General features: G+C 34.4%; 1 protein-coding gene across 6 annotated transcripts in view; it reads right to left on the reverse strand.

Moving 5' to 3' along the window:
• Positions 1–13,543, reverse strand: part of KCNH7 (potassium voltage-gated channel subfamily H member 7) — a 453,243-nt gene that overhangs the window by 113,931 nt on the left and 325,769 nt on the right. For 5 of the 6 annotated variants that reach the window (XM_060106828.1, XM_060106826.1, XM_060106827.1 and 2 more), the window contains exons 5-6: positions 9,266–9,286; positions 123–337 (exon numbers count right to left, since the gene is read on the reverse strand). In XM_060106828.1, coding sequence (XP_059962811.1) covers positions 123–337; positions 9,266–9,286 — 236 coding nt within the window. The remainder of the gene's footprint in view (positions 1–122; positions 338–9,265; positions 9,287–13,543) is intronic. The other variant, XM_060106825.1, reaches the window with a different exon arrangement.

A 13,543-nucleotide genomic window follows, 5' to 3' on the forward strand; every position in this document is an offset into this window, starting at 1 on the left:
AATTGGAGTGCAAATAAATGGCTTACCTCTCTTAATATTCATTCATAGGAAAAGGAATGAGTTTTATGGTGCAGAAAATAACTTTAAAACCAGTTAAAATTGATAGTAAAATCGTGTCCTACCTGGGTAACTTTCTCTGTCACATTGTGTGTTCGATCTTTAACTTTGGGTGCAATAATGGTTTTATCTGAAGAAGGAGGGGATGTGTTCTTTTTTTCAGTTTTGACATCTGAAAAATTCAGAGTGAGCTGTGGAATCTTGTTAATGGTGCTGTATTTGTTGAGGTTTGAATCCGACGTGGATCCCAGGAGGCTTGACTTGATATGATTAAAAGGCCCTAAAAAATTGGAAAGTATTTGTAAAAGCAATATCAGGAAAAATTAAGAAAGAGATGGTCTTGAATGACCTGTTAGTAATCCATGACTATTGTGACCCTGATTCAGATGTGACAAAATGCAGCTGGCTGATACCTGTTCACCATCTGTCATATGGAGCGACATGTGAGTATCCAAGGATAAGATGGTGCCCTAGGTGTGCACCCAGAGAGCAGATGACAGCCTTAGCTGTTAACTGGCTTCTTTCATTAAAGGCTGGAATAAAAGAACAAACTCTACTCCCTATTATTGGCTAAATTCTACTTTCAAAGTTTCTCAAGAATTTCTTTTTTTATAATTTAAGAATTATTCAAGGAAGGACTTTTATAATTTAGGAGTTATTCAAGGAAGGTTAAAATCATGTTGGCCATGAAACTTCTGAATGGCTGTCTAGCCTGCTCCAATTTGTATTACTCCCTTCTCTGTGCCATAACAAGTGACAAGCCAGTTGTGTTCTTCATATGCTTCTATTACCTGTATGAGATGCTTCCCAGAGATTCTAAAAGAGTTAAGTCCAGACAGGAATTTCAGGTAACACTGAGAAGGACAAATGTCATTTGTGTGTATGGGTTTGTGTGTGTGTGTGTGTGTGTGTGCATGTTATGTGGACTGTATTGAAAAATTTGGCTCCTATGTGGGATTTTTAAATCTTTCCTTTCTTTTCTTTTTTTCCCCTTTTATTTAGATTTAAGGTTGACCAATTTTTGAGGGGAAAAAAAAAACATAGCAGAAGAATGCTTTGGTCACTTAAAATTGAAGTGACCATAGTTGGGTAAATAAGACTTGTCTGGGGTTGGTAGCACCTGGTTACATCTTTTTTTTTTTTTTTTTTTTTTTAAACCATGCTATACATTAAATACCCAGATCTTATTCCTGGAGATTGGGACTCTTTGACCAACACTAGTCACTTCTCACATTCCTTTCTTAGGAAGACAATTTGGAACTGTGCCAAGACTTGGGCCCCTTAATTGAGGGTAAGTACACTGACCAGCTACATATTCTTTTGAGATGAACCTATTGTCTGTTGCTTATAGAGAGTCAAGAAATGCTCCAAAGAGTTTCTTATACAATTGGTAATATTACTTATACCATTATGTAGCTCTTAAAAATTAGCATGAGGAAGACTTTTATAAAAATCCTGAGCCCACGAGTGCTATACAGCCATTAACTTTCTGACTAGAGACTGCTTGAAACATGCAAACTGCATGAATGAACTTGCTAGTCAGCACATTTTGCCTTATGCTATTTTTATCCCCTGTTCAGAATGAAACTAACACATTTTGGAGATCAAAATGTGCTTTATGCACCAAATGAGGTATAAACCCTTGAAAATTAAATGTATAGATTGTGTATTTTGGACCACAACTGTCAATCAACTCAGATCAAATATAATCCAAGAAAAAAAAATACCCACCATTTAGTTCATATTCACCCTGGAGGAAAATCACACTACATTCATTTATAAAAATTTATACTGATATTTGGTTATAATAAAATATTGAAATGATTTTAAGAGATTTTTTACCTATGTAGGAAACCCTGTGTTCCTTGAGGTGCATTTCTGTTCATTCTCTGAGTTTTATCTATGATGATGGCCAAGTCTATCCATATAAAAAATATCACTAAGTTCTCTGGGCATTTATTTCCCAGTATGTTCTCATTTGAATATAGATTCTTACTCTCTTTTCTATTTATATGACAAGAAGAGAAATAAGAGCCCAAAGTTACCAAATTAATCTAGCTTTCAGATAGGTCTGTGAGAAACCCCATTCTTTGTAAAACTCTCCTATACACATCACTAATTTAGTTAGTGTTAGATAGTGTTTCCTTTCTTGTATCCTAGATAGTGTTTCCTTTCTTGTATCATTCTATGGCTACATTCCCAGCCTATATCTTAATATTTAAATTTGTAAAATATTCTAGGACTTCAGATTTCTTAGATATTGTCTTTTTCCCAACTCTAATGTCATATTTTCACTGCATAGGTGACTTCACTGCACACAGGGATATTGACATGAGATTATATAACACTGAGCTCAGGTATAGAGTTAAATTGTATTCCAAACCCTTAAGCACACTTTTCAATCCTCTTTCTCTATTATCCTTCTATATATTGGACTTTTGTAGCAGATGGCCTACAGAGTTGTTAAAAAATTGGGTAAAAATATGGATTATCTGTGATGTTAACACAGAAAGGCAGTGTTATATGTACTTTGCTTGTCCTTGTGACCACTTCAGATAAACTCCACTGAATTGGCTGCAGTGATAAGCAAGTAGTCTCAACTGTAACAATACTTCACCCTAGAGGCATCTGTGGGGGAATTTTTGTTTGTTACAGTGATGGGAGGTGTCTATTCTCTCACCATGAAAAATTGACCCAGATGTCTCAACGAGCATTCATGTAAGTGAAAAGCCTATTTATAATGATCTGAGCCTTGAACTTGTTTCACATATTTTAATATACACTGAAACTTTCAGAGCTACAACTGCCATACAGAATGAAGATTTTTACTTTTTTTTTGTTCATAACTTTACCAAAAGTTGTTCATCATTTTGGAAAACCAAATCACTTGGAGATACACTACTTTTGTTATTTGAGTTGCCAATACAAAATTTCAGACTTCAGGTTACAGTCTGTGTTTGTAGCTGTCACATGCAAACATATAAATGAAGATATTTGCATCTATTTAAAACAATGTTGGAACAAAATATTATTAAATTTGCAGACAATTATAGGAATCACACCTCAAATCATTAATAAAATTTCTGCTAAAATATTTTATATTATTGATCTCCTATATATGTAAAATGATGTATGATACAACAAAAAGAAGCCTATATTAATTTTTAGGTAAAAAATAAACACCTGGAATGGTTTGAGAACTCCCTAGAGATCTGCCACAATGTCTCCATAATGTCTTTTTTATTGAAGTATAGTCAGTTTACAATATTAGATTAGTTTCAGGTATGCAACATCGTGATTCAATATTTTTATAAATTATACTGCATACTACAAAATAATGGCTCTATTTCCCTTTGCTGTACAATATATCCTTGTTGCTTATTTATTTTATACAGAGTAGTTTGTATTGCTTAATCCCATACCCCTATCGTGCCCCTTCCCCCTTTCCTTCTGCCCACTGGTAACCACTAGTTTGTTCTTTATGTCTGTGTTCTCCATAATGTCTTGATTGCCATTTCTTCTTCTAATCCATCTTCTAGTTCCCATTGCTTATGAAGGTGTATGGTCTGCAAGGTCTTTTTTAAGTGTTGGAGGATAAGTATACATCCTGATGTTTAGTGGGATTTCTTTCTCCTGTGCAATGCATTACTATTGTATTGCATGTTATCCCATAGGGAATCATTTTGACATTACACTTAAAACCAAGGGCCAGTTCATTTTTGTGGATATCACACTTTCTCACTTTCTCCCCAGTTGATTTTGGTTTTATTCATAATTTAATTTTGATTATTTACTATTTTAAAAATTTATATATAAATAAGGTCGCTCTATCATTATTTATTCCAATAGTGGTTTTTACTTTGTTATCCCTCAGTACTCCTGCTCTATCATTTTAGCCAGTACTTATATGGACTGTTTTATCATGTCTTTAATGTTCTTAAAACCAAATTGTTTCCTTATTTCTGATTATCACATTATGCCTTCTAGTGTAGTTATATTTGAACATTAACATATTGAGAGAAATATTTTATTATAAACTGCTTTCCTTTTAACTCCTCCTTTAAATTAAAGTTAAGGAATAATGTTGATCTTTTAGAAATAGGTTAAATCATCTCTGAATGTCATTTCAAGATAGTAAAATGAGTATAACAAAAAGTTGAAACAAGGGGACGTTAGTCTGATAGGGCTGAAAAACCACTGGCCAATACATATCACACTAAGATTTGGCCTCAAAATATTACTTTATTGCAATCTGTGTTTTAGCTTCTCTTACTTACTAGTGGAAAACCTTTCTAAACTGTTACTCTATTCTGTTTTTTTTAATGTTAAATCTAGACATTTAAAGAATTCAGCAGAACTTAAAATACTGCTTAAAATAATTCATGCATGCTTAGATAAGGCATTCAAAATCGATTTCATCTTGTATAATAAAAATCATTATGTTATTTTCCACTGATTTTGAAGCAGATGTTTACATGCAGGGGTCTGTTAGTGTCTGCAAGATAATCAGTGTCAGCTTAGGTTTCTCTGAAATCTGTCTAAATTCTAATCAAAATAATTTCCTACACTTTAATTAAGAAAGGTATTAGTAATATCCTCATTTTACCAGTTGTAAGCTCAAGCAGATACAATAGGAGGCCAAAACGGAATAAGAATCAAGGACCAGAAATTAGAATGCAGGGTTTCCTACCTCCTAGGTCTATATTCAGAAAGGCCTTGGTTGAGGACTTAAAGGTGAAAGGCAGCCTCCCTGAGTGTGATCATAAACAGATGGCATTTAAAATTCTAAAGAAAGAAAGGAAGATAACCTGAAAAACAAAGTAAATGAATTTTAAAAGAATAAATGGGCAGAAATAAAGGGAAATAGTAGATTCAATAGAAAAGAATGTAAACTCAAAAGTATTTAGGAGGACTTGATATTCTTCAGAGAAACATTTGCAGAATGGATGACCAGATTAAATTTTCTAATATACTAGTAGGAGATGGAAAACAGGTGACCAAGAAGACTAAACCAACAGCTGAATAAAGCTCTAATATATTACAAGTGTCTGAGTAAATATAAAATAAGCCAGGTTCTAGCTACAAAGAAATATACTGCATTTAAAGATCAAGCTAGAGGCTAAAGCAACATCTAGGAAGAATTTTAGATTAAACGTATTTAAAATTTTTATGATAAGGTTATTTCAATTTATCATGAGTTACAAGATGCTAAAGGAGAATATATTCCCCTTAAGATGGTGCTGGAAATATAGCTAAGGACAGCTGATAAATTTTAAAAAATAATAATGTTATTAAAAAAAAAAAAAGATTATTGCTCTTGAGAGCCAAATGGGACAGGAGGGAAAGAAACCAAAAAGATTAAGGTTGTTTTCAAATCATCAGGTCTTTATACAATATTTCTTACAGCATGAGTTTATTTGGCTAAAGTTTAATAAAACCTAAATTGCTGAAGTGGCTTAACATTAAAGAAAATGCAAATGCAGTGTTCATTAATTGGATTTTATAAAAGATCACCGTCAATAAGCATAAGGTAACCAGTTTAACATTAAAAACTATATAAGAATTAGTCACCAAATTATTTGTACTCAATATCCATATTGTTTGTTTCAGTGCATAACATATACTTTATAGAAGAAAACTGTCATGATTGAAAATCAATTTGTAAATTCTTATAAGATCACAAATATTTGGTATGGCCAATGCAGCATATGAGATACAAATTATATCAGATCTGTTGATTTCCTTTGTGTGTCTGATAGGTTTTGTGGCTAGAGAAGAGGTGAAAGCTATAATAAATCTTGAGGGTAGTTTTGTTTCTGACTCATATGCCAGATTCATATACAAGTTGGAAACTGAACATATCATTGTCAGTGGGATACAGAGTTACTTGGGATAGTGAAGAGGTGGATACAATAGAAGGGTAAAATTATTTTAATGCCTTACTAAAAAGGGTAAGTGGGGTTAATTTTTATGATGACTTGGAAGGCAGAATAAACAGAAAAACCACTAGGATTAAGTTTGCCTCCCACATGTTAGAGAAATTGTTTAAAAAGTGATGCACACACTCACACACACATATAAATAGCATATGCAATTTATTTGAATTAACTTTTTCACTCTTTGATAATGGGTTACAATTTTGGATCTCTGAAGTCTTATTTTAAAGAGTCAGAGTGCTAAGGAAATTATTAAAGGAAAACAAAATTGATCTTAAGAAAGGAGGTAAAATGGAAATTATTCCATTTTAGCAGAAAACTTAAGTACCAATTTGCTGTTTTTATACTGTGATGTTACATCAAGAATAGAAGTAACTGGCTAGTATCTCTGTCCACTCAGGATAGATGAAGGGGAAAAAATTACATTTCAACAGGAAGGATTTGAGTTAGCTCTTTGTATAATAGGCGGTAAAATAGATTTTCCAAGAAAGTTAAAGAATGGGATCCTCTAGAGATAAAGATGCTTCTACCACCTGTGCAAGAGATTTAGCCAATACTCTTGCCTGAGGGGAATAAACTGCAGTAGATGATCTTGAAGACCTTCCAAGTGCATTTCTAAATCATTTATTTCATTTTGTTAAAGAAATTATTTTTCATTGAGTTAGATATTGAAAAAACTAATTATGTATTTGCATACAAAGAAGTGTAGAAATTTGTATTTTATTTTTTAATTATTATTTATTTATTTATTTTTGCATTACGCGGGCCTCTCACTGTTGTGGCCTCTCCCCCTGCGGAGCACTGGCTGCAGACGAGCAGGCTCAGCGGCCATGGCCCACGGGCCCAGCCGCTCCGTGGCATGTGGGATCTTCCCGGACTGGGGCACGAACCCGTGTCCCCTGCATCGACAGGCGGACTCCCAACCACTGCACCACCAGGGGAGCCCCTGTTTTTTATTTTTAAAAATTTTTATTTAAATGTGGTTTAGTAACAAGGTCACAAAAATTTAAAAAGCACACTAATGCATTGTTCTATATCTAATTAGCATATTAAGTGCTCTGTGAAAATCTCAAGGAGTCAGACACTTAAATATTTTTAAAATAGTTTTCAAAATCAGAGCCTGAACATACAATAAGGACATTGGAGGGCACATTTACATTAAATTTTTATTAAATTGTACATGTTTTATCTAATTTAGGAGTTTAACTTTATAAATATTAATATGTGAAAACTTTCTACAATGGGTTAGAATTTCATAATCCCAAATTCTGACTTTTATGATTCATTTTTACTCAAGGACTATTGCTATTAAAAAATGGAGGATTATGCCCATCGACAGACGAATGGATAGAGAAGATGTAGTATATATGTACAATGGAATATATTACTCAGCCATAAAAAGGAACAAAATTGGGTCATTTGTAGAGACGTGGATGGACCTAGAGACTGTCAAACAGAGTGAAGAAAGTCAGAAAGAGAAAAACAAATATCATATATTAACACATATATGTGGAATCTAGAAAAATGGTACAGATGAACCGGTTTGCAAGGCAGAAATAGAGACACAGATGTAGAGAACAAACTTATGGACACCAAGGGAGGAAAGTGGCAGGGGGCAGGTGGTGGTGGTGGGATGAGTTGGGAGATTGGGATTGACATGTATATACTAATATGTATAAAACAGATAACTAATAAGAACCTGCTGTTTAAAAATAAATAAATAAAATTCAAAAATGAAAAAAAAGGAGGATTGAGGAAAAAAGGGTTGGAGATTAAATGGATTGGTTTGTAAGAAAAAAATAAAATTAATGTAGTTTGAATGACAACTGTGTGAACTACTAGTTTGGAAGATTAGCAAGCTCCATTTTCTATTTATTGAGGAAAATTAGATTTATTTCTCATTGCATTTAAAGATCACTGGAAAATTAATGTCTAATAATTTACTGCTAATTGTTAAATGCTAAAGCCAGTCATATTTCACACAGACCAGTTGTCAAGAGCGGCCTGTATTCTGTTTCTTGAGGTTATGTTCTGAATTATATCAATCCAAATCACTACCCACAGCTGAGACTAATTTGCTCCCTTTTAGAAATCTAAGTGGACAGGCCAAGGATAGAATAATCATGTATATGAAATTCCATCCTTCAATTGGAGGTCCCCTGCATAGACCCTTTTTGAAGTGCTTACAAAATAAAGGTAGGATGGGGAGAAGCTGCCACGATTTCTCTTATTTTCAAATTACCCTGCGCTGCTGACCAGAAAAGATCTTTAGCTTCTAGTGCTCTTAATTCATAATCATCACCAGCTCTGAATTAGTTAGGGAAGCACTTGAGAACTCAATATACAAAGCTTCACAGTGATCGGAGTAGCAGTGACATACGCAAGAGGCCAAAACAGTGAATTCCAAGTAATGATGGTTACTGGTGGAGACGTGTCCATGCAACACACATGCAGAAATGAGTCATTGTCATCATATGCACACTGACAGCAGCATGCATAGCCTACGTTAAAGGACTAAGCTCCAAAAGTTTTCAACTGGATGAGAATAACATGATTGTTATATTTTGTGATTATTTGCATCTACTATAATAGAGTAGAAAAACTGAAGTGAATTTCCAATTTTTAGTCAAATCCAGATTTATCCAGAGGTATTGCCCAGTTAAACATTACCCTACAGTAGCTGTAGGTCATGCTAGTGATTTCAGACTTATATAGGACACAATTAAAATGATTGAAATGTAATATAGAAAAATAGAAAATGACTATCATGCATATACAGTTTACTACTACAGTAAGCTTAAAACCATACCCCCTGCCATCCAGGAACGTGAAACTAGTTTTAAGGAAACAAAAGAGGAACAAGTGAAGTGATGCTGTCATGTAGCACTTTGTTTATTTATTTTATTTATTCTTGTACTCAAAAAGGCTTTTTTCTTGTTGGCTGAAATAGGCTTATGTGCCTCTTTTATACCGGAATATATTTAGCTTAATATTTGCTTCTTTCCAAATTATTCAAATATTTAGTAAGTCTTCATTGTCAACCTAGGCTTATACTTCTTGCAGGAAAAAGGAGTTCATAGTCATTTTGGTGGCACAGCTGAGAAAGTAACAATGTCTCCAGCAAAATCAAGCCATGATGTCTCCACCAGGCACCTGGGCTCACTAAGGGCAGCATGATGTTACATTGAACAGGGCATACAGCAGGCAAGTTAACATGCCAAGTAAAGGGGCAATCTAAGCATCAGATGATGAAATTTGAGTTCATACATTACCTTTAATACTGCGACCATTGTCTGTTTTGAGCACATAAGGAAAAAAAGAGAGACATATAAAAAGAAGACTAAAATTATGTTATATGCACTGAATAACCTCTGTAACAACAATCAGAGAAAACAGGAAGTAATGATTGAAAATTTATCTTTGAAATTAACATTTTGTACTATTCAACCAAGTAAGATGCATATGCTAAAAATATCTGCCATCATAAGCATCTGTGTTCAAATATGTGAAACATTTAACTCACTTAATTTAAATGGATTCCAAGATCCAGATTTTATAATTATGACTGTTTGGAGAAAGCCATACCCACATGCCTGCAATTGTGACAAAAACTTTCAAACTTGTCAGAAGTCAATTTTAGTGTTACTTCAGCCATCACTTACAAAGAAAAACTACACAGCATTTTGCATGTTAAGTAACGTTTTTCATATTTAACCTAGTATGCTAATAGAAAAATGCTTCTAAGACAATGGTTTACTTTAATAAACCAACTTGCATTATTAATCACAATTTTATGAACCATTCTTCTCACAAGTGTTCTTCAATGTACATTTTGAAAATACCAAATAGTACTCAAAGAACCATTCTTAGGCAAAAATAATTCTAAGAAATCAGTGAAAGATTTGACTATTTAAAGGTAATGTGAGCTTTAAAAATTTATGTTGTCCACAATGCACTCAGTGTAATACCTAGAAAATTTAGGAAATTTGTTTATATTATAATGGATTTGTTGTCAAATCTCAGAATGGAGTGTTTTCAGATTTATTCTGAGATTAGCATTCTGACTCTTTGTTGCATATATGCTACTAAAAAAATATTCATTACTAGTTTTTTTTTTTTTTTTTTTTTTTTTGCGGTATGCGGGCCTCTCACTGTTGTGGCCTCTCCCGTTGCGGAGCACAGGCTCCGGATGCGCAGGCCCAGCGGCCATGGCTCACGGGCCCAGCCGCTCCGCGGCATATGGGATCCTCCCAGACCGGGGCACGAACCCGTATCCCCTGCATCGGCAGGCGGACTCTCAACCACTGCGCCACCAGGGAGGCCCTTCATTACTAGTTTTGAAACAAACAAGCTTACTGTAAATGAAGTCATGTTAAAATCATTCAAATATATCCAAAATTTGAAAAATCGGTTCCACATTTGTTGACATTTATGCTAATGCTGTTCATATTTAAAATCTTGGGATATATAATTGTTTCAAATCTTACAATTGAAGCAATTTCAATAATGCAGTGTATTGAATTGCTAGCATAGACACTACCTCACATAGAGATGCACAAATAAAATTGTGACCTTACATGTCAATGCTCTGCTCTCTTTGAGGGACCATAACAAACAAATAGGGTTAATGGAAGAGACCTCGATTACATAGAATTAATTATCTCCATCAGAAGCTAGGCCAACAATCATTAGTAAAGAAATAACTGCTTGCAAGCAAGTAGTTAAATATTATAATTCTATTCATCAACCTGGAAATTACATGTAAAGAGTTGCAGTTTCCAAAAAACCAACTGCCCCAAAGTTACATTATATAGTTAATGCTGCTTTGGCATTCTGAGGCAGAGCATGTGGTCTGTGTACTGGTGCTAGCTGAGATCTGCTTGTTGACACTGTAAGTGCAGAAATTGACACTGTAAGTGCAGACGTTAGAGTAAGCAGTAAGAGTCTTGTAGCGGTTTGACAGACTAAGTTTACATCTGTTCAATTTAATAATACAACAATTGGGGTTTATATTTTGTATGTCTATTTTTTAAAATTTCATTTTCTTGTAGGGCGTTTTTACTGTATTTACAAATATATTGGTATGTGATGGATAAGAAAAAAGAATTCTGGTCCTTCACCACAAATGATTTGAGAAATATGGTTTTAAGGTATTTGATAATATAGATTAAATAAAAAGATAATGTAAAATATTATGCACTGATATATTTGCAAATTATTTAAAGTTCTATAAAGATAGCCTATATAGGAGGGAATTTTTCTTCTTGAGTGAAGAGACAACAATCTGAATTCAAAATCTGGTGCATGTGGGATTTAACTTATTAAAGAGCTACATGAATTCATAAAATTAAAATCAGGTTTAAACGTTTTCCATCTTCCCTTATCAGTGGCTCAGTTTCTAGAGTATATTAATTTATAAAGCTTTAGGAAGTATAGGTTTGCCTATGCTAATGAATGATTTTGTAGCTAAAATTGAAGTACAAAATACCCTCTGAAGTTATCTGTTGGTAGTCAGACATTGACATTAGCATCTGCAAGCAAGTGATACAGTCTTTTGAAAATAACATAGCTTGGGTGGGAGAAGAAAATTGAGGATGATCTCAACACTGAGCGTCCCTGAATAGAACCTGTACCGAGAAGCCCAAAATATTAACACATCCTCTCCCATAATTGTATCAGTAACTGTGTGCTAAATGGAGACCATATAAGATTGAAAACAATAAAGTTAAATCATGAAATCTGACCTAACCTACTCAGCACCACTGTCAAAACACAAGCTAAAAGTCTGTACCATGCACTGAATATGTATCATTTAATATTGTTTCTGAATGTTATTACACTGTAACTCAGGTTCTAGGCAATAAGGCCAGTCTCTGAAAAGTCAGTATGCTTCCTAAAGATGACTACACAAATTGGACTAACGAACAAAAATATATGCTGGTCATTTGAATTATCATATTGGATTTACTGTTGTTCGGCCATAAGATCCATTGCTCAAAGATCAAATTTCAGAGATTTCATTTAGTCAGGAGAGAGTGAGCATGCTGTGACTAGACGCTGTAGAGCCTTACACAGTGATCCAGTTTGGAAATTGTCCTTGATTTTATTTTCCTTTTCCCTTTGACTTTCTTTGGACTAGAGATTAAAGTGGATGTGCTAATTGCTCTTGTACCACATCAAATCTACCTCACAGAAAACTGTTATTTTGTTTCTTTGACATTGATATTTCTCTCTTTAAAGTTTTTCCTGCCAATTCATTTTCTTTCACCTCTTCTGCCTTCTCTACTTCACTGCACCCCTTAAATAAAGATCCCCACACGATTCAATCCTAAAACTGGTTTAAATTTCAGAGTACTATGGAACAGATAACTCATTATTTCCTGATGGTGTAGTTCATGAGCATGATCCTCTCAATGTCACACCAAGGCTTACTGAGTTCCTTCCATGAAATAGGCAACTGTGCTGGAGACCAAGGCCATGGAGCCAACTATGCCAGAACTCCTGTGCTAAAGAAGCTCTCAGCAACATCATTATTTGTTTGTATATCTAATAGGAATGTAAGACATATAATGTGGAATAAATGTAGAATGTAAGAAATGCTATGATATATGTAAACACTGCCTTGCACACTTAGGTGTGAAACCATTTAACTCTTCTGGTTTGGAAAGGAGAAATGGGTCCTTATGACTATGAGTAGTGGTGTGAGGAGGCACAAAGTGAGGAAGAGTATTCCCAGCAGAACAAAGAAATGAAGCATGAAAATGCATGATATATTTTTGGGAAAGGCAATTAGTTTTGTGCAGGTTTAGAATTGAGTATATAGTAGGGGAGGAAATCTTGCAGGGTCTAGAAATAAGGCTTGAAAACTAACTGTGGAGAGCTGGAAAAGTGTCAGGTACCCTACACTAAGGAGCCCCGTGATCAGATATATGTTTTAAAAAGAAAAATAGTGGCAGCATGGATGATGATGGGCTCTCAAAGGAATAAATACCACAGAAAGGACAATGGACCTCTCAAGAACCCAAATCTGTAGAAAAGTGAAACTAATGTATCCATGCAATGGGTACCCTGAATCTGGACCTCCCCAGAGAAGATTCAATGACTCAACAGACCCTTGCAGCAAAGTTTCATAGAGCAGGAGTGAAGGAAGAAAAGCATTGCATGGATGGATTGTGGATTCTGGAGACCAGTCCTGGGTTTGAAGGCCAGCTCTGACATTCTATAACCTTGGACCAATTATTTATTTAAATATTTAAGCCTTAGTTTCCTCATCTATAAAATGGGCTTAATAATAGATCCTAACTCATAGGGTTGTTGTTCTGAGAATTATATGAGAATCAATGGGTATCAAGCACTTACATTGCCTCATGCATGTAAATATCCAACAAATGTTATCCATCATCCTGTTAATGATGGATTGCTTTTAGCATTGCCTTTTAAGGCATCCCTACTTTCACTACTGGCTAATACATGAATCTGACCTTGAAGTGGGCAGAGAGAAATAAATGAATTTTGACTTTGCATGTCAAGTTGTTTTTGGTTGAGCCCCT

The sequence above is a fragment of the Mesoplodon densirostris genome, chromosome 8, assembly GCF_025265405.1.
Source record: "Mesoplodon densirostris isolate mMesDen1 chromosome 8, mMesDen1 primary haplotype, whole genome shotgun sequence".
Lineage (NCBI taxonomy): Eukaryota > Metazoa > Chordata > Mammalia > Artiodactyla > Ziphiidae > Mesoplodon > Mesoplodon densirostris.